At 46.3% G+C, this 24,532-nt stretch overlaps 1 protein-coding gene across 1 annotated transcript in view; it reads left to right on the top strand.

Annotated features, from left to right (window-relative positions):
• Window positions 1-24,532, top strand: part of LOC144115656 (nose resistant to fluoxetine protein 6-like) — a 67,570-nt gene that overhangs the window by 34,224 nt on the left and 8,814 nt on the right. The window contains exons 2-9 of the mRNA XM_077650100.1: window positions 3,531-3,763; window positions 6,953-7,067; window positions 13,238-13,328; window positions 14,462-14,562; window positions 15,334-15,516; window positions 17,576-17,669; window positions 22,949-23,041; window positions 23,675-23,840. Coding sequence (XP_077506226.1) covers window positions 3,531-3,763; window positions 6,953-7,067; window positions 13,238-13,328; window positions 14,462-14,562; window positions 15,334-15,516; window positions 17,576-17,669; window positions 22,949-23,041; window positions 23,675-23,840 — 1,076 coding nt within the window. The remainder of the gene's footprint in view (window positions 1-3,530; window positions 3,764-6,952; window positions 7,068-13,237; window positions 13,329-14,461; window positions 14,563-15,333; window positions 15,517-17,575; window positions 17,670-22,948; window positions 23,042-23,674; window positions 23,841-24,532) is intronic.

Here is a 24,532-nt window from a genome sequence, read left to right as displayed (position 1 = left end):
TTCACCACTGCTCTTCAACTCACACATAAATTTCCATGCATGTTTGAATGCCAGAGTGCACGAGTTTTCTTTACGTTTTTTTTTTGAGCAAGTGGGATGGTGGTCAGACAAACCAATTGTAGCCATTACCTGCTAGTGACTGCTGTGTATCACGAGCAGCATGTGAGCAGCCGGTGTTTCGGAGCCACTAAACATGCGCAATAAATATGGCTACAAAATGAAGAGTCATGTACCAACACTGGTGATACTGCCACAAGAGTACAAAATGAAATCTCGGTTGCGAAATTTTGCTAGGTTACGGTGCAGCACAAAAGCGGGACTGCACCATACTCTAAAACAGGACTAAAGAAAACGGTTGAGAGCCGCAAATGCTCCGCTCTATCGCGCATCAGCTAGTTCAACTTATTTTTCACCTTCAAGACAAGTCGTGGAAGAGAGAGCTGTGGCGAGAACCTGCATCTCTTGAACACTGCAAAGACGACACGTCGTGATGGGCTGCTATTGTTGCCTCGAGATCTGTACAACGGTGCGGCAACTTCGTCGTATTCTCGCCACAGATAACACCTCTGTATACAGGTAGGAAAAGCGGCTGCGGTCCCAGAGCAGGTTGTACTGTGAGGCGTCAAACTTTATACCCGCATTCACTGTGTTCGACACATCGTCACTTGCTTGCACTTTCTTCATGAAGGCAGAATCGTCGCGGACCTCAGTCACCCCGATTTCCTTACTTTCAACCGAGTCAGCCGAGCGACTTGTCTTCGCTGGCCACTGCCTAGTGACTTCATGTGTCACCACATCAGGGATGAAAATTTTTAACGCGATAGTTTTAGGGAGCTCGTGTCGCAGAAAATCCGGCGTAGTCATCGGCGTCGTCGATGTTAGCGTTGTTGATCATGAACGAAAAATCCCAGAAAAATCCTCAGTGAACCAACCTAGGGGGTAGGTGCGCCAGCTAGGTCACGCGGCCTCGTGGCGTCATCACTACCTGCCCACCGGTTTTTGAGCCAACTACCCATTATGGCACGTGGCAGTTAAATTAATGATTGGTCGCGAGAGGTTACCCACGAAGAGCAACCTGGGTCGGACGAGCCTCACCGATGGCACCACCTGTCATCAAAGGGCAGAGGCGCATCGCGTAACCGCTGCACCACTGCGCTAGGATTGGTATGAGGACTCCCAATTATTTATTAATGTTACGTGGAGAGTGCCCAATTCTGCATATATGGGCATTAACCTAACGCAAAAAACTGAGCTTTTTCTGCAGTGTTCTATTTCATAGCAGTGTTTTATTTAATCGTAGTTTCTGTTTAAGTAAAAGACAAAACTCGCATTAATCTAATGGCTTAGGTGTTCCCCACAAATAGGGCACCTAATTTTTTCGGTGCTTTCAACACGTCTTCTTGTACAAGAATTGCCATTGGCCCCAACGAAAGCCAAGAAGCTGAAATCGCTCCTTCTACCTACTGGAGATACGAACCGTCTCCTTGAATGCGGTGCTGTCTTCAGCTATGCATCCTCGATTTCATCCGCCGGCAGAGGCGGTTTCATAAGCTACTCTTCGAGGGTGCGAGAAAGGGCCGGCGTTACAGTCAAGTAGTATGTGGTTATTTATTGAACAAAACAAATCTGAAGGAAAATATTTTTGTCGGCCGCGGTATTTCCTATAGGATGCTTAAGCACCTCAGCTGTGACCAGCGGAAATAAAAGGACAGCGAGTAGACAGAGGCGAAATCAAAGAGGGGAGGGGCGATAGGGGGAGAAAGGACAGGGTTAAACGTTTCTGTCAACGAAATGTTCTTTTTCGTCGGAAGAAATTTCCAGACTTCGCGTCCCCCTCTACGGTAAAGAAGCGACATCGAGATGTACCTCGCATATCCACGATGAAAAGTAGACGGATCGAAATGGAATTTGTCATTCTGTCTTTGTACTGTGCTCGAAGGAACGTGACTCACAACTGAACCCCAACGCAGTTTTTATGTGTACATGCTGTGAATGCTGATGCCTGCTATCTAGGCGGTGGAGACGCCGGTTGTGTAATCTTGTCTTTTTAATGCAATAGCAAGACACTTGTCGCTACACAAAACCCTTGCTGGTGTCCGGTGTCACAAAATTCGCTGATTGGTCGAGAGGTGACGTGACCTTGTGAAGTTATCGCAACCTGCCCCCGTGGCAGGTGGCAACCTGGCCTCCGGATTGTGAGCAGGTCACACCAAAATCCCGCCGATGTTTCGTGTCACAAAATTTTCTGATTAGTCCCGAGAGGTCAAGTGATCTTTCGACTTCATTGCAGCCTGCTCCCTGTGGCATGTGGCAACAGGGGCCACATGATTATGAGCAACGTGTACATCGTAGCAGGCGGCAGTTAAATTAATGAAACGCCGCGTGACCTTCTGGCGTCACTACAGCCTGCCCACTTGTTTGTGAGCAACGTAGTTTCTAGACAGCAGCCTAGGTACAGAATTGAAGTAAAAAAATCATAAAAACTGATATATGCAAATCTCGGCACCGTTGTAGCATAGACGATACCTGCAACTGCAGCTATCAGTTCGAACATAGCGGTTGATGGACCAACAATTGCGAAGAAACTGACGCAAGAACTCACAGAAGTTGCAACTGAAGCTGCGATAAATGTAAAATATAATCCTATTGCATTCCACTCTTATGGTCACTTGAGCGTCCCCATGGTTTTTTCCGTCTACTTTTGTTTACGAGTGTGCATGGACCACTTCCACATAGTGACAGCATTTACTTGAAGACTTACCTAACCTGTCAAATCTATGTGACTTGCTGCGACAGCAGTTACTGCCGCGACAGCTGCCGAAGCGCATGGAGGTTTCACTTTTACTGCTGTTTTTGGTGAAGGGGAAGGAAAATGACTTTCGAAGACCTGAAATCGAGCAGTCCACACTGCCCGAGCTGCTGGCGCTACTCACGTACAGGGTTGGTGAAAAGTGCGCCAGCCGCAGGGTCTGCTCTTAATCAGTATAGTCGGTCACTCACGCCGCCTGTGAGCCTAACAAGGTCCTCAGGCATGAGGATGAGACTTAATTTGTCACTATTGAAAGAGCTTCAGCTTCGGGTACTTCGTGAGTACCCCTCTAAATGCCCAAAAAGCAGACCCTGTGGCCTAAATACTTTTGACCAACCCTGCACCAGTTCCACAGTGTCAGTACCGGTTTTCAGAAATCTAACATTTCTTTTCAACTGAACAAATATTTTTGTGACGTCATAAAAGTACCGCACATTGTGTCACTTCGTGGTTTCATCTGCTGTATAAAAGAACATATTCACTCGTTATTTTTTCCTTTAGAGCATAAGCGGTGCTTAATTTTTTAGAACTGCTATTCTCTCGTCCGCGGTTTGAGCCCACGACACTCATTTACGGTGCAAAGGCGGAACACACAGTTAGCGGCTGCACTCTTGGGTGTACGCACATTCAACTCCTCGCTTGCAGTTCAAAAAAATATAAATTACAATCCCTACATATCACCGGAACTGAGTTTTCTGGCGCACTCTGTCCATACCCTCAGTGCTGGACTCGTCCAGCAAGCTCCCTGCCGGCATCCTGGAGGGCACAGTGACCGATCTGGGCGACTACGACACTTGCCTGGACCTGAGCTTCCCGAGCCGCTTCGACGCCCGGCTGGAGGACTTCCGTGGCCAGTACTGCGGCGTGGCCATCCGGTTCCCGCTGCCTGTGAAGCCCGATGTCATTAGACACGGAGCTGTCATCGTGAACCCTGCGGGATTTCCCGACACCAGCGTGAGTGGAAGCACCTTTGTCTCGCTTGCGTGATGGATGATTGATGCCTTCGGTGACGAACGCTAGCGACATGACTAGCGGCTAGGAACTTGTCTTTAAATTAACGTAAACCCATGAGTATGCGACAGCGCGATGGGCTTCAAATGGAAAATCTGTTAAAAGTCATGCGCTTACGTTTGGTTATGTTACTGTACGGGCGATCATCACCACTCTTCGCGTTTGTCTTCCTCGATTAACTAGAAGGAAAGGTGTGCAGACAACACTATATCTCTGGGACAGGGGCGGCATTCTCCACATGCAGACCGGCACAGCTTCCTTTCCAACTTCCTTTCTCCGCCATAGGTACAGCACTGTCGTATCTGTGTCTTTCAAAAAACAAGGACGCTTCCTTATGTCTTCACGCTGGAACCTTAACTGCATAGCCTGCAGTTCGGCACAGTTTCTATATTGCTCCTTAAATGTTGGAAAAACCTCTAGAGTAGTGACATGGAAGCTCAGAAAGTACTGTATAAGCAAGAAAAGTGCTTATGGTAGCGCCCTGAATTTAAATAATATTCTCGCGAAACATTCAGACTTAGGCACGGTAATAATCTGTTTGTTCTTTTTTTTCGATAAGGTAGCGTTTGGTAGGCTCAAGCAGCTATTAAGACGCACGAGCACGTCTTTTACTTGAGACCCTGTGCTTTCTTTCCCGCACTGTTCTCGTTTTTCTATTTTAAGACTTGTAAGAACCGACGATCTGAGCATTGTTTCACCTAGCGTGAAGTTAACTGAATCCCATGGATTTTAAGCTATTTGAAATTGATGTGCTCCTAATAATGGCCGACATGCGAAATAGCCGTCAAGCATGCAATGCCAATAGACCCATTCACACCTGTTCTCCAGCAAGCTTTATGAGGAAAATGTAAGAACTCGGGTCACTTCCGCATGACAGGAGTTGATTTTCTGTTCCTAGAGGCTTTTATCGTGGTGCTGTGCGAAAGCAACGTAAATTCGCTTGCCGTAGCGTAATCCTTCTCTCACTAAAATGAGTGAATGACTCAGCACAAAAATCTTTTGTTTTATGACGTGTATACTCATTGTGGGCATTGACAGAGAACAGGCCTCTTCATGTGGCATGTTTATTTTGCAAAAGCTTCAAAAAAAAAGCAACCGAGCAAGACAAAGGAACATAATAAAAATATGAAGCGGTATGCCCAATGCTTCCATTGAGTGGAACACTGTAGTCAATTATAAATGTTAAAGGTATGTAGTGCTGACTTCAGGCGAACGCTGGCTGTTATTTAATGCATGAATACTACAGGTCGCATTAAAAAAAACATGAAAAATTTCGTGTTGTCTTGCTTCGTACAAAACTTTTCACTCCCATTAACGTTACTCCGGTATTTGATTGGTTATGTACTTGCTTAACACTCTGTTTTAGGATATATTGCATGCTTATGTGTTTTTATTTTCCTGTTTCGCACAGGTTTGACTACCTTTTATTCAGATACTAAGCACAGATGATCAAAAGCTGCCCCAAACTGTTCATGCTACGATTTCCTTACGTGTCTCTTATTTTTGTTGCATATTGACCCCTGATTGCTTCATAATTGTATGTTTAAAGTGATCAAAAGTTTTTGTTTCCTGTTGCATTCAAACAATTCCTTTATTGCACTTTCCCGTGTGTTTCGCGACTTTCATTTTTGTATGCTTACTATGTACTGCGGAGGGTCAGAGGTCTCGCCAGGCTTTATAGCCTTTAGCCTTTGCCCCTTTAATAGGCAGTATGCTTACGCTCAACAAATAAATAAAATGAAATTCATCTAAACACGTATTGGGCGCATTCTTGCTGAAAAATAATGCAAAGAACGCAGTGGAAGCATTATTATTAGCCCTTATGAACATTTGCTTCAAGATGTGCGCACGTGCAGGAAACAAACTCAAGCTAATGATATCCTAGCTAATGTGATGGAGTAGAAATAGGCATTGGCAGGGCATGCAATGCGAAGAGAAGGCAACCGACGATCCTTCAGCATAACGGAATGGACTCCAAGAGAAGGAAGCTGTAAGCAGGGCGCGGCATGAGATTAGGAAATTTTCAGGGATAAGGCGGCCGCAGATTGCGCGTTGAGGATTACTATTACTATTACTCATTACTCATGTTAGTTTTCTGCGATGTAATTTGCCGCGTTTCTTTTTATGTCTATGTTTTGCCCCTCCTGCTTGGACCCATCATAGGGTCAGCGGTATTCTATAAATAAATATATGAATAAATAAATAAATAAATAAATAAACAAATAAATAAATAAATAAATAAATGGAGGTCATTGGTACATGCTTTTGGCTAGCAGCAACCGCAGTTCTGATGATGGCGATGAAGGCGCTGGCAACATGTTTTAAAGCAAAAAACAAAAGAAGGGCGACAAAACCACGCCGGATACCGTCCTTTAAACAAACCGGCGGTATTTGTATACTGTTTGCTAGTAAAGGCATTGCGCAGTGCTATAGCTCGACAGACTATGGGGAGCCTTTTGCGCTCATTCCCGAAGTCCAGCATATTGTCACAGCAGATCAGAAGCGTCCACCACTGCCGGGGGCACGCAGTATACGGCAACGTCTATGTCGTCATCTTTTCACACCTGTTCCTCGTCCGCAACAATCTTCAGGAGACTCGAGGGGTCAAAATATTATTTTTTCGCCAAAGTCTGAGTTTTCAACGGCATTCATGCAGCCGTGGAACTTCTTGCCTGACGGTCAGGGGTAGATTTAAAAGGGGAGCGGAGGGGGCGGCAGACCCACTGCCCCCTTGGCAAGAAGGAAGAAATTTTACACTGGAAAACCGTGTGGAACGCCATTGTTTCGATTTAAAAAAGTACAAGGAATGTAAGGATCACATGGCTTCCCCTATGTCTCCTTTTTGTAGCACTCTTCCTGAGGTTGGCCTACACGGCATTGCTTGATTTTTTTATTATGCGTCTCATCGGCCCAAAATATGTGCAGTACGTATCGCCAAGCCGTACATGCTGAAGGCTTTCGCGGGAGTCCCGGATTTGATCAAACGCGTATGACCTCTAAAAACCTCAGGAAAATCGGAGTTATGCGAGAAATGTGCTTTCGTTTGCTTTTAATAAGCTTTTATACATGATGCGGATGGTTTTGTCCCTTAAATGTAACAAGTGAGTGACTGATGCACAAATCATTTAATAGGTTGTCAAGTACCTGGCTCGCAAGTCCTACACCTTGTACCACACCTTCATCCGTCTGGGCCTCTGCCTTCCTAGTCATTGCACAGAAGAAGATGTGCAAAAACTCATCAGCCCAAGTAAGAATTGCTTCACATCAGGGCTTTAGTGGAGAGACATTGACAGCAAGTATCAGTTTCGCGCGTGATTTCAATAAACAGCGTCGTTTTGGGCTTACTGGTAATGCTCACGTGTATTTGAGAGGGAATCGAATGGCGGCATATCCTCTTTTCCCTTGGTGTGCGCAATGAAGGCGCGAAATTTAATTATTTACACGCTGTATTGATAAAAAGTTAGTATAACTTGCCTTCCAATTTGGCGCTAGTTTGGACATGTGAATGATAGTGATTTTAGGGAACCTGAAAAAAAAATCGATCTCATTATGAGATATATTGTGGAAGCAGAGAATACCGTCAGTTGCTCATTGCAAACGGGTAATAAACATCAAACTCAAAGCGGCGATTGGGCTCATGGTCAAGAAGAATATACTTGTATTTTGACCACAACACTGGCACTAAAATTTTGATGAAAATAAAATGTGCGTCAGCAGGCTTTTCCTCTCGTTTCGATGTCACAAAGGAACATGTGTGCCTTATTTCTTTGAGCGCAACCTTTCGTCACTTATGTTGTAGAAGACGCTATGGGACATAACTCTTCGTTATCAGCCACGTTGTGCCCAGACTTAGTTTTCACCAGGGCTCTGCATGCCTAATACCGGCGGTGAGCATGCAGTCAGCATGGCAGCCGCATACGCAGTGTTCATGCACAGAGCGCGTGGTTTGGTATTAGTTTATTTCAAGTATACTCAGTAATAATTCATGGAAATATTGGTGAAACTTTCTGAACTTGCACCTACCGGGATACCTGCTATATTAGTAGTCGAGAAAGAGGTTTGAAAGCAATTGGGCTGACAGTAGAGGAGAGAGTTTGGCTGCAGACGGAGTTCTGCTAAAATCTCGCTCTCCTTGTTTTATAGATGATCCACCTTGCTCTGCACTGTCGATGCCGAAAAGCGCGTCGTTAGTGAATTTTTTCCACCCACTTTGAGAAATATGAAGTTCAAAGTCTTGATTATTTATTTTACTTTATTGATGCAGTCAGGCAAGGTTATTGATATATATGAGGCCATACTTTCAGTTATGGCCCTTTGTTTTTATTAATTTAGAATTATACGCGTCACAACCTCGGCAACGTTTTCTATTTGCCCACCATCCCAACCCGGTGCTGTAGCTGTGTCCCTTGGGTGTGTTTTATGGTGCACGGTGGAGACTAGTCTTACAGCGAGAGCTGTTTATCGCAGGCCGTCAGCAGTGGTTGCGCGCGTGGAACCGTCAAGAAGTTTCGCACGCCTCACACGGGATGGTGCAGCATGGCAGGTTGGTTTCGTGTAGGCATCGTGTGGTGCGGTCAACACTGGGTTCTAGACAGTTGTCCAAAGATAGACGAAGCGCAAATTACGGACTCATGACGTTGGATCGGGTTTAGAAAACTGCACGTATCACTGCGTCGTTACAGCAGTCATTTGCAGCGAAAGTGGTAAAGGGTATAAGCATCTGCGACCAAGACCCGATCGGCCTCGCTCTGCCGAGGCTACTGAGAGGAACGGTCTCTGTAATGGTTGTAAGCAGTTTCAAGAAAAGGCACGGTAGCAGTCTAACAGTGGGTCGACACTTGGACCATACCTAAAAAAATGGATTAATCAAAGGGTAAAATGGGCAGATACTAAATAAAACTAACAACGTTTACGCTAGCTCTAGCAAAATTTCCAGATTTCAGCAAGACACGTAAACGTTGTAAATTTTTTGGTGCTAAAATGTCCGTCTCACAACCTGTTCACAGTGCATTGGAAGCTACGGGAGCGAGGCGACTACTTCGGTACCTGTGGGTTTGGCTCGTGATCACATGAGAACAACACGCTCGTAACGCCACTCCGTAGCGAGGAAGTTGTCAGACGGAGCATACGCAAACACTCTCAGACTTCGCCCTCTACCCGTGGACGAGGATGCGACAGCTACAGCTGTTCCGCAGCCTTCTGCCTGTTCCCACGACTGCACCCACACCAGACCCAACTGTACCACACGACCAGAGGTGGCACATTTCTGGACCCACGCGTGTCGTATGACCCCGGCAAAGGTGGTCATTATTTGCTTTTATTGTACAGCAGATGGACGCAGTGGTTTCCTGTTGGCGACGGCGTTTGCCCATCGGATGTCCACCATGTAGCTATCGCTGTAAAACGTTTTAATCGAGGACGGTATTCAAGTAGTCTAGTATTCTCTGTGTCTTCTTGCACCTCAATTGCGGTCACCACTATGCAACATTTGGTGGATGTGTCGGGTCTGCAATGGGCTCCCTCTCCTATAGTCGCCGTACTAGCCTAGGTCGTGTTCCAGTACTCGATAACGGGCAAGCTGCCGAGCCTACCAACACTGGAGGGGCGGTTTAAAGCAACTGCCGTCAGCAAGCGTTTTTACCTGAGAACAGTCTGCTACCTGAGAAGCCACTGCGCACGTCTGAAGCCTCGATGTCAACGACGGCCACGACATCAGCTTCGGTAATCCTTAAGGCCCTTCCATCTTCGAAGCAACACCAAGCGATGACCGCGAAGACTGGCGTGGCTTCACCAGTTTGATCGAGTTGCGGCGTTCAACGGGTTAGGTGATGTGGCCAGATCGAGGTACGTGTTGCTCACACTCGAAGGACCTGCCTGGACATGGAAAGAAGACCATGAAACCACATGCCTACATGTGATGGATTTAAAAACGAAGTCTTAAGGACGCTTAAAAGCATAGTCCTGAGAGGAAGAGTTTATGTACTGCTGCAATCCAGCATACAGAACACGAATTAAAGCGGTCCTTTTGTTTAATAGCTCGCGTCTTCTGACCTGCTGACACTAAAATTACAAAAGAGAAGAAAGTCATGTTCTCGGTGGCGAGGCGTTACGGAACAGCTTCTCGCTGGCCCAGTACGAAACCCGCCGAAAACTGTTCATGATTTGCAACGGAAGCAGCCACCCTACAGCGGAGCCTATAGACGCCAGAGCTCATCAATGCGACCAGCGGCTGCACGTCTTTTCCGCCAGCTACCATTATACCGTGTTAACCAGCAACCGAAATGTACTTTATTTCAATGACGCGTAAGTATCGCCGACATCTGTCATAGTCACCTTAAGTCGCATCATTAACGGACGTGGTTCTAGAAGAACTCCACTAGGCTTTGGGCGTGCTTCAAGCGACAGCTTCTATCACAGAATCAGCGGCCACGATTTACGCCGCCGCTGTACGTAACCAAAGGTGTTCCGCCAGCCCACGCCAGGAGCCCTATGTACTGCCCCGACGACTACAGCCGTCCGACCAATGCGCAGAAACTGAGATCGACACTGGTGTGAGCTGCGTGGGACAAGGCGCCATACTCGTTAAGAAGAAAAAGGGTAGGAAGAGTTATTGCCTACGCAAGCCGCTCTCTGTCAAAGGCAGAGGGCAATATTCAGCAACCGAGAAGGAGATCCTTGCGATTATCTGGGATTCCATATTTAATTGTACGGTAGATTACTCAAAATAGTGAGCAACCACTACGCTTTGTGTAGGTCAGCCAACTTGAGAGACCCCCTGGGAAGCCTTGCTCTCTAGAGCTTCACCTCCATGAGTTAGACATTACCATGATCTTCAAGTCTAGAATCAAGTATATCGACGCAGACTTCCTATCGCGAACACCTGTCTCCAGGTTACGGAACGAAGACGGTGAGGTCGGCTTTTTGGGACCGGTGGGTACCGCCGATTTCGCGCAACACCAGCGCTGAGACCCAGTGCGTCAGCGCCTCATCGAATGATTTGAATGCAATACTCCTCCCTCTCCCTAATCCCCCTCCGAGCGTGCAAACGTGGATTATACTCGTTTTCTCTTCAGAATGGCGCCGTCATGTACGGAAACTTCGCAGCCTTATTTTGTGCCGTCCCTGCAAACTTGCGTGAAGAAATGATACACGCTTCGCGTGTTGAAACAACAAATGGCCACCTCGACTATACTCAAACTATCGAACGAAGTCAAAACAAAAATTACTGGCCCCGCCTTTCAGCACACGTCGCAAACTACGTGAAGAGTTGTGGCTGTCAACGCCTCAAAAACGCTGTGAATGAGACCCACAGGAGTTCTACAGCATATCAAACCACCCACAAGACCTTTCCAGAAAATCGGAACGGATCTACTTGGCCCCTTCCAAACATTGACTCATCCAGTTACAAATGGATAACTGTAGCATCCAATTACTTGGCCCGCTACGCCGAAATGAAAGCTCTGCGCCGTGGTAGCGCCGATTAAGTTGCCAAATTCTTCGTCGAAATCATCCTCCTTCGCGAGGCTGTCTCAGAAGTTATCATTGCGGACAGGGGAACTGCGTTTACTGTCAAGTTTACCCAAGGAATCCTGAAGTACTGCAAAACGAGCCACCAGAAGACGACTGCAAAACCAGCCACAAACTAACGATCTAACGGAACGCTTGAAGAAAATAAAACAGTTGCCGACATGCTGGCCATGCATGTCGACGCCGAACTCGATACTCCGGACTCCGTCCTTCCTTATGTCGTGTTCGCCTACAGGACCTCTCTTTAGGAACCACTCAGATGACGCTGTTTATGCTTGTACAGGGCAGCGAAGCTACGACCGCGCTCGACTTCTGCTGCCAAATGCCACCGGTGAAGATAACCTCGACGCGGCCATCTACGAGTACTTCAGCGCACAGAAGCCGGACGGCTTTCCCTAATCCCGGCGGCGAATGAAATGTAAGCAGCGCATCGACACTCAGGATACAACCTACAACGCCACGCAGATGCAAGCCAGGCTACAAAGTCTGGCGGTAGACACGAGAAGTGGTCCATGTCGTGCGCCTGAAACCCTACTACGCCCGCTAACCTGGGACGCTAATATCTGCATTCGCAGTGTTTATTTTAGGTGTACTAAGATACTAATTTCTCATTGGCCTTTGGGTTTTTTTTATTTTGGTCTTTGGTGCCTTTGGGTTTCTCTTAAGCATCGTGACGATGCTTATTCAAGGGAGTGGAATAGCGGGGAGGGGGTTCTTCCACGAAACGTTGTTTGTTTATGCTCTTTTTTTTATCGCTTATCACATTGCCACGCAAGAGGGAACTTGAGTTCTTTGAAGTGTTGTCGCCGTGCGAAAGTTTTCATGACGCTCGACATGATTGCAGTTGCCTGATGATTCTTATCTCGAAAGTTCAGTGCTGTATTTAAATTCAACACTGAGGAGAGCTACCAGTTAGTGTGATCTTCGACGGCCGCCCAGTTCAATAATTGTGAGTGCACAGGTCTGCCCAGTGAACAGTTCCCTTTGAAGGACTTCACCAGTCTTCTGGTTGCTCTACTGCCGTCACCACTTGCCAAAAGTAGAGAGCTCAGCGGATTTTCTTCTAGGCCGTGTGTGGGGCTCTTTTAGCATCTGCGGAAGTGTTGACTTTCAGAGAGGTGAGGACGAGAGTTGCTGTCGCCTTCAATAGATTTGCACCGCTGGCTACCCATAGCGAGGTACTCAGCATGGGCGACAAGCAAACGCCTTATACTCTATACTTTTGACAAATGCGGCACACAACATGCTCACATAATCTAGAGGAGCCTGGCAGGGGCGCTCTATCGGGGAGGCGGAAATGCGAAGTTTAAAGACAAGAAGCGGAGGTAACAGCTATCGCTTTATTTCATGCTTGCCCCCCCCCCCCCCCTTTTGTTCTGATCGAGGGTGGCGAAGGTCTGGGAGTTTTCATGGATGCGCGCGTCGCTCCCTTTGCCGCATTCTTCTTGCCGTATTCTTTTAGCGTTGATTTATTCGGAGTCGTATGACGATCACCGTGGGGAAGAACATTTTATTTATGACGCTTTGCGAAAAGTTTGAATCCCAAAGTTTTCATGCAGCAGCCCGTAAAATTATTAAAAATTCAAATGTTTAGGGTCCAAAACATCTGAATGCATGTATTTATAAGCAGCAAGCGCCGTTTCTATTTTTACGAATTATGCTTTCTGGCATTGTTCTGTAACACTAGACGGGTCCATTGAATAGTGATATGTTGTCATAGATAGCAACGCTCTTCAGTGATTGCTTAAATTATCGAAAGCTGCCTGTAGGAAAGCTTGTAGGTAGGCCCTTTGAGATTTTGGAACATATGAAACGTTATCAGCTCTTGAGCGCAATAAATATTAAGTCGCATTAGAGCTTGCGTTCCTTACCCTACGTTTTTTTTCGCAGTAAAGACGTATCTTCATCTCAACGCCACGGTACTCAACTGCCAAGTACGACAAGACAACCACTCGATGAACAAAGACCAGGTAGCCGCAATGTAAGCGGATGCGTTCTGCTTTTTCTTTCGACGTTCCTGCTGTTGTCTGCAGTTTTTCATATCCACAGGCGTAGTCTCTTACAAAAATTTTGCCGGCAATCATGCAAAACTTACGATGATATTAAAACTACGCTATTATACCTATTCCTTTAGTGAAATACGATTTGACAATGCAGGAGGTTGCGTGACGGGGCTTAGTTTCATACAACTTAAATGTTTTTTTTTTTTGAAACGCTGATGTTACGGCCGGGAGTGGTTCCGAACGGGAGCGGTTACCATAGCGGTGCCGTATTAGCGTAGACGTGTACCGGAATACCGGACGCTTGCTACACACATGCAGTGACAGGGGCGGGACCAAGTTGAGTCACTGGAAGTCGGCGTCTGGTAAGCAGTTTTACGTCTACGCTAGTCCATAGTCCGCTCGGCTAAAAGTCTCTATAAAAAGGGATCGTTCGTTGCGTACTTATTGTCAGACATACTGCCGTAAATATATTGACTTTCCACATGCACTGAGCTGTGTGGATTGATATTTTGGTAGTTCAGGTAGTAATTAATTTCCACTAAAAAGAGTCCTCAACTAAAATCATTTGCATTAGAAACGTCAAGCCTGGAGATCACTCATTTAGCAGCTTAAAAAGATCCGCCGCTAATGAAGCGGGCAGTGCGCAGTAAAATATTAAAACAAAATGTACGCTGTAATCTTTTCGTATTCTAAAGAAAGACATTAAGTATGATCAGTTTTCGCTTTCGATGTTTCAGAGCCCCACTTTACACTTGTTCAGCAAGCTCTAGCCGCTGCTTGAGTTGTGCACCAGCAGCTACATACAGCTTACACTAAACTAGGACAGCAAACGTGTCCACTTGTTTCTACACTTGCAGAATTTAAGCGAGAGAGAGAGATCATTTTTTCAAGAGCACAAACCCAGAGCTTAGTGGGCCTTGCGCCTAGTTGTATAAGGCGAGCTGGTCTTCCACTCCAGTATCGCAGTGAAGGAAACACCGCCTTTTCTGTTGTCCTGAACTTTAATCCGAAGTATAAACAGCAGAAATGGGAAGTGTTTTTCTTGTGTGAATTGGTGAGCCAGCTAACACGCGTGTCTTCTTCCATGCCCCGACACTATTTCTACTCGCAGCGCCATCATTGGCTTCTTCGTCGTGATAATCCTGGTGGCCACTGTGGTCGACATAATTTACCGGCTCTATGAGAACTGGAGGTGCCACGCCTATATGAAGAGTGAGTCTCCTCATTCTCACAAGTTGCTTGCTCCGTAAAACAAGATCAATGTTGTCAAAGCTGCGCTGTTTTCTATGGGTTTTCTAGCTGTGCTTTTCGTTGGGCTTGTACTTTGTGTCTCTTTGTATCTACGCTAGTATATGCTATTCCTATTTTAAGGTCACAGCATATTTTGCGGCTCATTCGAATGCACTGAATGGTTCGCTGATACTTATGTCTAGTAAGACTACCAGATATACGTAATGTTGTGTCGTGCATGCGAAGTGCCAGTTCTTCAGGTAGTCGGTGCAGCTGCGCATTTGATCTAAGCATGCGAAGCGCGAAAATTTGAGTACACCAAGTGTGGTCTTAAGCAATGTGCGCAGTGCGCTACAAGGAAGACGAAGAAATTCTGCCCTTTTTAATTATCATTGATATTAACACGGGTTGGCTTGTAAGCTGGCGAAGTAAACATATCTGCTGTTCTGTGGACGTGCCACGAAGAAACACAAAGGTATTTGCATGCCGCCGCGCAGATCAGTCACGATCTAAATTTTACTCATTATTTATGCCACGAATCAACTATTTCTGGAACCTTTTTGTTTCAGCAGCTTTTAAACTGAGGTAAACAAAACACTGCATTCGACAAATGGCCCTGAAGGAGCGCATATAATTCTGTGTTTGTAAACTAGCGTCTGGTATACAACATGCGAAAATAAGAACATAAAAGACAGCGGTGGGGAAGGGGGGACACAAACTAAAGCACACGACACGTCCCGTACGCTGTTGCAGAGCCGATGGTGCAGTCGCTGGTGGACATGTCCCTCCTCAGGGCCACCGAGAAGCTTTTGACGGTGAAGACACCCGAGGACCGCCACAACAAGAACCTGCAAGCTGTTCACGGCATCCGCACGTTCAACGTCTTCTGGATCGTCGTCGGACACACCTATGCCTTTGCCGAGCAGACCACGTACCGTACGACCTCACCCTTCGTTTAGTTGCCAGAAACTGCTTATTTCCTTTCATTGGTGACTTGCTTGCAATGAAAATTTATTTTAAAAAACATTACAGCTCTTATACTAGCGACGTTGCACAGCTTCTAATATGGCAACTGCTTGTTATATGAGTTTTTTATCGTTTAAACAAACGGCATAACTTCTAACTAGAAGTGCGATGATGCTGCAGTTCTTTACCTTTATGACTACGAAACAATTCTAAAAATTCAAGCTGGGACTTCAGGTTGTTCTAAATTACCTTATTGCCATCAAGGTGCCGTGATAAACACCATTGTCACTGCAGCGAAGCCTGCACTTTAATGACATCATTACGGCAACCTTCCAACTTTTCAAAGTTAGTAGAATTCTGTTCTAACATGGATAACCAATTGTCCCCATTAAAAGTGTTACCAACAGACTTCGTTTTACCTTTGACTACCTGTAGGAGTGAACATCATGGAGCAAGGTAAAAGCGGAACTTTAATGGTTCAGAACAGCACTGCTCGTTTTACTTTGAACCATTATGTAACCGCATTTGCGGCACCTCAAACGGGGCTTTACGGGTCCATGTTTACTGCCGGAAGTCACGTATTACGGACAGGCGACTGCATCACGAAAAGTAGCCGGGCCAGGAAATTAATTTCTTCCAGCACTGTGTCTGCATCTTCTGGTCTGTGTCCTCTTACCCTGCGCGCTGTTTTGCCAAGAATCAGACTGCTACTGCTGCGGCCTTAAAACTGTAGCTTTGTCTTATGGACACCGAGTGTCCATATTTTAATGCATTAGTAAAATGAGCGCAGAAATGCCGTTCTAGTTTGCAGCAGCAGATTTTGAGGTTATTTTCAGTGCCTTGGCATAAAAAGATGACTATCTGGTAACTTCTCCAAAAAGATTCCAGCATCTACAATAGTGTCATCACGCTGTCCTTCAATTTTTCTTTCGCCAAAAACCAAATTAAGGATATACTGCGCGTTGTTTTCTTCGTACGCCAATTATTGTCCTTAGTATGGCTAACTACGTGACAGAGAAATATCAACAGCATACACATAATACAAAAAAATTTTTGCAACGCCGCAAACATGCAATATTTCTCCTCGACAACAGAATATCTTCATTAATACAATATAATTAGCTTAAAACGTGCTGTCGAGTTCGACGTCTTACGGTCATCTTAAGGAACAACGAATTCTTTCAGACAATTTCTTATATAGTTAGCTTGTTTAGAACGCAGAAATAAAGCATGCGCAGGTTACATTGATATATGAGAGATGACCCATTTCCACAATAACTATAAATGAAAATCGCTACAACCTAAGCTTCTAGTCGTCCTCAATAAATATAAACTTATAACGACGCTGCAATGAAGTAATTACTTTAGTTATCATGCACATTGGTGCAACCTTTTCATTAACTGCGTACTATTGTGTAATGTAGGTGTACGAGGTTATCCGCTCTTAATGCTGCCTCTTCGAAACATTTACCTTTAGTTAATTATCAAAAATTTTCTTTATTCATGCTGCCTATTCCTACGCCTTTAATGTTTACTCCCTATTATACTAGAATATTTCTTGTAAGGCAATTAATATTATTCTTTTTCAAATGTTGATATATTATTGTTGCAAAACATGTATATTTCCTTAGTTCTTGGTTTTCTTATTATGTGGTTTGTTGCTAGCCTTGTTTTGCTGATGCACATTGACGTACGGGCAGCATTCTTATTGTTTTATTATTCTTCAAGAGTTATCGCCTATAGTGCATTTTTGAGTGTTTCTAGGCCTTATCCAGTTAAGAGTTTTTTGCTCCCAAACCCGCCTAAACTTTTCAAAGAAAGAAAATATGTTTGAAGCATATGCGGTGCGTAAAATCATTTCTACAAGCTTTTGGAACAGAATCGAATCACTCCCGCAGTAGCTTGGTGCATCTTGTAAAAAAAGAAAAATGTATGTTCTCCCAATTCCAACCTATTTTATATAATTACTTACTTAGATATCAGCACATAAAGACCAGTGGCGTTTTTGCTTTGTCTGTGGTTTGCGCAGGCTCAGGGAACAATATTCTGACAATGGCGGGAAACGTGCTGTTTCAGCCTGTGATTAACTCTTTCCTCTGCGTCGATTCGTTCTTCTTCCTCAGGTAAGAAATGCAAAAGCTTTTATGCAACCTTTGTAGGAGGCGAATTGCGCAAGTTGTTATTTGCAGTGAATTACTGGAAGACTATCATTTATGCATCCGCCCTCTCAGCTACTATTAAACAAATCGAGAAAATGATTTTCTCTGGCCCAAACTTTAAGGAATAGAAAATGGTCTTGAATGCATTATGCATAGATACACTTCATAAAGTGAGTGAATGTGGTCTGATGTGAGCGATATGTAAAAGTTGAGCAGCCACTTCGAAAGAATGGATAATAAGATTGTCGTTCATCATACCGACGTATTTGGACGCGAACAATTCTTGGTAGCCAACCTGGCTCATTATTGGTGTTAAGCTCAGGATATACATGCTCTTTTCTATACGTCCTGCTTAACTGTGCTATTGGGGCAAGATTTCTTCATCTCGCCAAGCAAAGGACCTCATGAACTTGCAGTGCCAATTGGCCACGACTGACATCATACACCTTAACCGTGGAAAGACATTTCTTGTGATCCTGCTATCATGCGGCATTTTCAAAGAATCTCTAAATTTCGTAATATGCCTACTGCTGTGGCTGATTTCCCAACCAGGTTCACCAGGCTCACAACAAACTCTCGATGTCAATTTAATATTAAAAATGGCATAATAGTATTCTCTCTCAAGGTGTTGCAGTGCATGCTGTCTTCGTAACTCATCGTTGCGCGTTTGTACCAAATGTAATCGGCAAATGATTACATCACTAGAAAGTAGGTGTAAACGAACGAAAAAATATTTACCCTGCATGATGAATTTCTTTATAGAAATTAGAATTGTCCTTCTCAAGACCACATTCACAGCGTTTTGTTTATGTTTATATGATTTTTTAGAGGGAAAACTTCTTTCAGTGGGCCCCGGCCCATCGTGTTTGCTGCGTCCTCAGCGTGACTGGTCACGTATTTCGTGGCGTCGCTGTAGAAACTTAAACTGGGTTGAATTTATTGCGAAGAAAGCAGAATTCTTGGTTCAGTTTGCTCATGTTGCCTCAATAGGCAGCAAACTTATGGATCACCAACTCGCCCAACAAGCAGCACTTCTATAAACTAAATGTTTCGCCTGCGTACTGAAGACGTGACTGAAATTATGCGAGACTTAGTACGCGTCATACGCATTAGCTACGCCAGCAGCAATGGGCTCGCTGGAAGTATTCTGTGGGTTCCATAAGCGGATGAAAACTATGCAGCAAGGTGGAATGGTCGAACAGTGTCTCAAACAGCTTACTGTGCAACGTAGAGTACAACAAATATCCAAAATCATTTTAGACCGCCTGGCAACACAGTAGGCATCGCAATATGTAATCTTGTTTATTAACATCGTATTTACTGAAGGTAGTACGTCACTGTCCCGTGACCAAAATAACAGGTAATCTATCTCATTGTCAAGAGTAGGTGTAAGCATGAAATGCATGACTGGAAAGGCGCAGTGCAATCTTGGACGGCTCATAGATGAACGATTGTCGCACACGAGAATCGGAGAGGTCTCTTCGCTGCTGAACGTGCCCTCCCGCTTCTTCGAGCTAGCGCGCGCGTGGTCTCCTTGGCTGCTTTCACTGCTCAGGAACCTCCGCGGTCAGTTGCTTCCCTTAGCTGGCCCAGCGCTTCCTTTATTTTTATCAGCCTTTCTGACGCCTCAGTGCAGCTAATTGCCGCGACGCGGCGTTAGCCAGGTGGTGTGACTAAGACTGACTGGAGTGACTCTAGGATTAGCTGAATGTACCGATCTCTGAAGCTGCATGCGTCCGCTTGCAGCTGCCTCAGTTCTTCCGCGTTCCGTTGTAGGGCGTCATCAAGAGAGTGATCTCCTCCACAGCCGTGGAGCTGGCGCGGAGCCTAGCCGACGGGGGAGAGCAGGAAATAAGGATAGGAGAGGGTCTTGACTGGTCTGGTGAACAGCATCTGGCTGGCATTGAAAAATATAGTAGAGGCGCTTTTCTTCCTTTGCCTCAGCGTCAGTGGTTCCTTTCGCTGTTTGACGCGCAATAGCGCTAACCTGCTCACCGTCGGCCTTAAGACGCGTTCGGCCGCTTTCTCACCTTCGTTTACGGCTGCATAGAGCTGTGGTTGGCGACACAGGCGACCCTTTCTATCTTCTGACTCGACCGCCTTAACTGAATGGCGGCAGCCTGGCAGTGAAAAGTGGGAGGCGCAGAACAAACGAATGAGATGACGAATATGACGATTTACAACGCGCACCTCAAGAGGTTACCTTAGGAGGATACGGCAGTGGCTGAGTGGTCTCGGCATCGGCAAACGAAGGTGCTCTGCACCGGCGCTGGTTCGAGTCGCACTAGCGATTTTGAATATAATGAAAGATTTTTTTTCCACTGCCTAGATTTCCCAAGTATAGTTCGGAATGTTTCAGAAAACTGCGACTTCGTGTGCGGATAATGTTCGCGTGTGTTTACCGAGAATGAGTGTTCAAAGCATTTCATGCTTAATATATAGCGGCCACCCGCAGCTCCCTCCCTGTCGTCGACGAAATAGCATCGCAGATAGCTGTGAGTAGGGAAAATCATAGGCAGTGCTTGTCTGTCGCTGTTTCGAAGTGGTCGCTTCGTGCGTATTGGAAGCAGTGGCGGTGCAGCATCGGTTCAGGCATAAGCGTGAGGGCTTCAACACCTGATATGGGTAGCATGACTGCCGTGCAGCTTAGAGAACTACGATTGTCCGTTGTGCAGCGCTGCGTAAGCGCTTGCGCAACGCACTGGCATCGTCTCGCGAATAAAGGAGATACACTAAATATACGTTGCACCGTGCAGGGTGGCCAAAGGAACCGGAAAGGGAGGCGCCGAGCTGCCCGTTTCGCGGAGAACTCAGGTTTGGCTGAGATTCATTGCTGCTGTGATACTACTGAGCATGTGCTTAGGCTGGATGCGGTGGAACAACTAGAGGTGTCAGATTTAGAGCGCGGTTCAGTTAATTTCCTCTTTAGATTTTGGCCGTGCCAACGCCATAGTTTTCAGCATAAAATGCGTTTAGTTCCAGTCCTCATTGCAGGCAAACTAAGGCAAACATCGCCCGGTAAACGGGAGCAAACGTGACTCAGAAGCCGAGGCCGAACTTGACGCCGAACCAACTTAACACGAAGGCGAGCAATCTAAAACATTCCATCCGAGTGGTATCCAGGTGGGCGCGCCTTGCGAGTCTTTGAAGACTCTGGTATGACGGCGAGACACTGTGGTTACAGGCGGCAGCACGCAACTCTGCGTGTATTGCTGTGATTCGCCCTCCACGTCGCTCGTAGGCAGCGGCGTCCACCGGCTTGATTCAAATTTCAAAGCTGTCCTGGTGTGCATTAAACCTTTGGTAAGAACACCGAATAGACGCGGAGTGTCTGGAGCACAAAAGTGCTTAGAGCCGCTAAATACGCCGTGCCGAAGGTCTGTCGTTCCTTGTCGGTTTAAACGAACGCTACCGCACTTGTCCCAAGCCAGCACCGCTGCTGCTGAGGGGAAATTCCAGTTGCCTTGCCTAGATAGAATACCAGCTGGTCCTGATAACAAACACACCTCTCTTACTGGGAACAAAACTCTTGTAAGGTAGAAAAGAGCGTGAGCTAAAATCGAGCTATTGTCACCACAGGCCAATCTCCCTAGTATACGCGTGATGACGAAGTATAGGCGAAAGGGGCCACGAATCTCTGAGGCTGATAACGTGCATGAAGGTTACGCGTTTGATCGATATTGAAGTATGTAAAGTATGTAAATTTTGTTTTGCAACAACTAGTGCACGTTTATCACACGAGGAACATATAAAAAAGAGCCTGAATGTTTGAAGTCCAAGAAAACCTATAATTGGCGGTGCAGCAGGCGGCCAGCTGAGTTTCGTTATGTTTAGGGTGCCTTGCGGCTATGCGCTTTGCGCGCCCACGTGGTTTCGATTTTGACGCGCCTCGACTGACAAGGGTGCATCAGCAGAGTACCTCCAAGTGCCTAAGTGGTCCTCGGACGAAGTTCATGCAACGGCACGCAACTGAGACAAGGACAGCAGCTGTGGCTAGCTAACGTTGCACGATAATCCAGATTAGCAAACGCACCGCTAGGCGTGTTCACTTCGTCAACGTATCAAGACGCTGAGCTGCGTTACTGGCCCTACCAGAACTGTTATAGCCTAATTGTAATAAGCCCACACATCAGTCGTGACGGTGGCTCGGCGGTGACAGCGACGCTGCCGACTCCTCGGCGCTCTGACTGTCATGCCAGACCCGCCGCCTCAGCCGCCAAAAGCATCGCACGCTGTGTGGGATTGAGGTCTCTGAAGTGCAATCCGGAGTTCTTTGCGATAACTTTTCTTGAAATTAAAGAGCGCTATATATTTAGACAATTACACAGAAAAACATGACAGGACGGGCGCTTTGTTGTCGGAATCGGAAACTGAACCCATCGTAAAGCCGGTGCAAATGTAAACGAAGCGACGACGGGCGGCGGTAGTCTTGATTTCGGCGGCTGCTAGGCAGCTGCGCAGCGCTTGGCGCCAGCAATCACGGAGTCAGCGTTTCCGCCATTTTACGTCATTTTTCTCCTATTTCGCCATCAGAGAGTCCCGAGTTCGAATTAGAGCGGCGGGAAAAAGTTTTGAATCTTTGAATCGAAACCTATTAGCAATAAATGCACATTTTGCTGCCGGACAAGCGGCAACAAAGCCGCGAAAAAATGAACTATCGAATTTTACTAACAAAAAAAATTGAAAACGCGATCCTCAGTGTCCCTTTAACGCATCAGATCCCTCTCCCCTCCTCTAGCAGAGAAACGTGCACCGCTCTGGAAGCCAACGTCTTCGGGAGGGAGCGGTCCTAGAATGTGTAGCCTGTCCAACAATGCATTTCATGCTTGCACCTACTCTCGACGATGAGACCTGTTACTCTGGACTCAATTTTGGCTTACCAAATACGATGCAGAAAAAAATTGGCGGTGGTTTAGCTCTGGTTAAACCTGGAGTGACGTCAGCGATAGCTACAGCTGGCCGAGTGCGAGCCGCCGGCAGCATCATCTGCTCCGCACCACGTGGCTGGTCACGTGGCCAACCACGTGACGAACAACGTGATCAGTCACGGCGCCGCTCCGCTGGCGGCTGCTCCGCACCACGTGACCAACCACGTGACAGCGTGGGGGCGCCGTCACCGCCATGGCGCCGCCACGCTGAAGGCTCGAAATGCTACCGTAATATAGCTGTCGCTACAAAATTTAAAGAATTGATTGTAAGCTATATGTTCAAACAGTGAATTGACGCTATGCATCGCTTTTCAGTGGCTTCCTCCTCACTTTCAACCAGTGCAAGAAACCCGTCAAGACAACACCCGTGGTCGACTTTCTGGGGAAACTGTTGGCACGTTATTGGAGGTTGGTCAAGTAGGGACTCTTCACAGGAACAACATACACGTGGCTGGAAAAACACAGATAGAAGAATTAATCAACTAAGGTTCATAGATAAGCCTTTATTTAATGGAACAAATTTCATTGGTAAATAACTCAATGGTAAATAACTTTTACTTGCACAATTACGCGATAGTCAAGAAGCGCAGTTTTCTATCTACTTGAGCGATAGTAGAACATCCAAATCAATACAGCGCATTCAGTCGACTGTTATGAACTTTTAGGCATGAAATCTGAATAGGGTTTGTGCAGCATTCATAAAAATATGCAGACCATCAGGTGGTGTTCTGGGCCATGCGTATTATGGGTTGTTTTCCACCACCAGAGCGCCAGAGTTCTTAATTGAGTGGGGGCTATCGACACCCCTCGGAAGCTCGAGTTCGAGGGGTGCTACGAGAGGCCCTATGCGTGGCACAGTTAGGAGACCCAGTGGCCTCTACATTGCTGTCAGGTTTTCTGTACATTCTACAAACCTTCACAGTTCGCTATAGCCGGAGATGCGTTTTGACAGCGTCGCTCACGACAAGCTGCTTGTGAGAGTTACGCATGCAACCTTGAAAAATTGCTGCATTTGTGCGGCGTAAAATTGCGCGCTCGCAGGTTGGTTCCGGTGGCGGCCGTGTGCATGACGGTGCTGTTCCTGCTGCCAGAGCTGGCTTCGGGCCCCATCTGGAACGAGAAGGTGGCACGGGCCATCGGCAACTGCCACCGTTCCTGGTGGTCTGTGCTTCTCAACATACATAACTTCTACTCCTACGAGGAGTCGGTACGCTGCTCTCTTCCTCTGTTGGTACAGTCGCGTGTAAAAAAGATTAACACAATGGCGTCTCCGGACCGGCGAAAATCGCGCCGCAAGCTGGAGGAGCGCCATGCTTTGCTAACGCAGCTGGCACTTTAGTTATCGGCATGTTCGTAACCGCAGCGCCAAGCATTGCTATGTGCCGCTCCTGTGGCACGTCACTAGTGCTAATATTTTTAACTCGCAGCTATACTTCCTTTCTGCGAAATACCCCTTCAGTTCGCCCATCCGCAAAGTAGCACACTATCCAAAGGTATCCAAAATGTTCAGAGAGTTCCGATGTCGCAGCTCGTCAAAACTGAAAGATCTTTTGTTCAGGGAAGGGTAGCACTTGTGAAATACTCTTCAGCAGGGATTTTCTAACGGCGATTTCTATCGTCTGAATTATGTACCATTGAATAACGCCACTCTGCGTATCCTAGCATTTCCTTGTCCATTCGAGATACCTGATGAAGACAGGCATCAGCGATGGCTGCATTGGATATTTTATCTTCTTTTATTTTTGGCCGCGAATTTTATTCAATTACTGCGTATTTTATTCGATTACCCGTTACGCTTTCTCAGCTGCACCTATTTTTGATGACAATGAAAAAAAAGCTGGTGAATAGCGGCTACCATAGAACGGAGAACTGGTATAGCTTGTGTGGTGTCATCGTATT

Source organism: Amblyomma americanum, chromosome 1, assembly GCF_052857255.1.
Source record: "Amblyomma americanum isolate KBUSLIRL-KWMA chromosome 1, ASM5285725v1, whole genome shotgun sequence".
In the NCBI taxonomy this organism is placed as follows: domain Eukaryota; kingdom Metazoa; phylum Arthropoda; class Arachnida; order Ixodida; family Ixodidae; genus Amblyomma; species Amblyomma americanum.
Note: the sequence above shows the minus strand (reverse complement) of the source record. Positions and strands in the feature narration are given on the sequence as shown.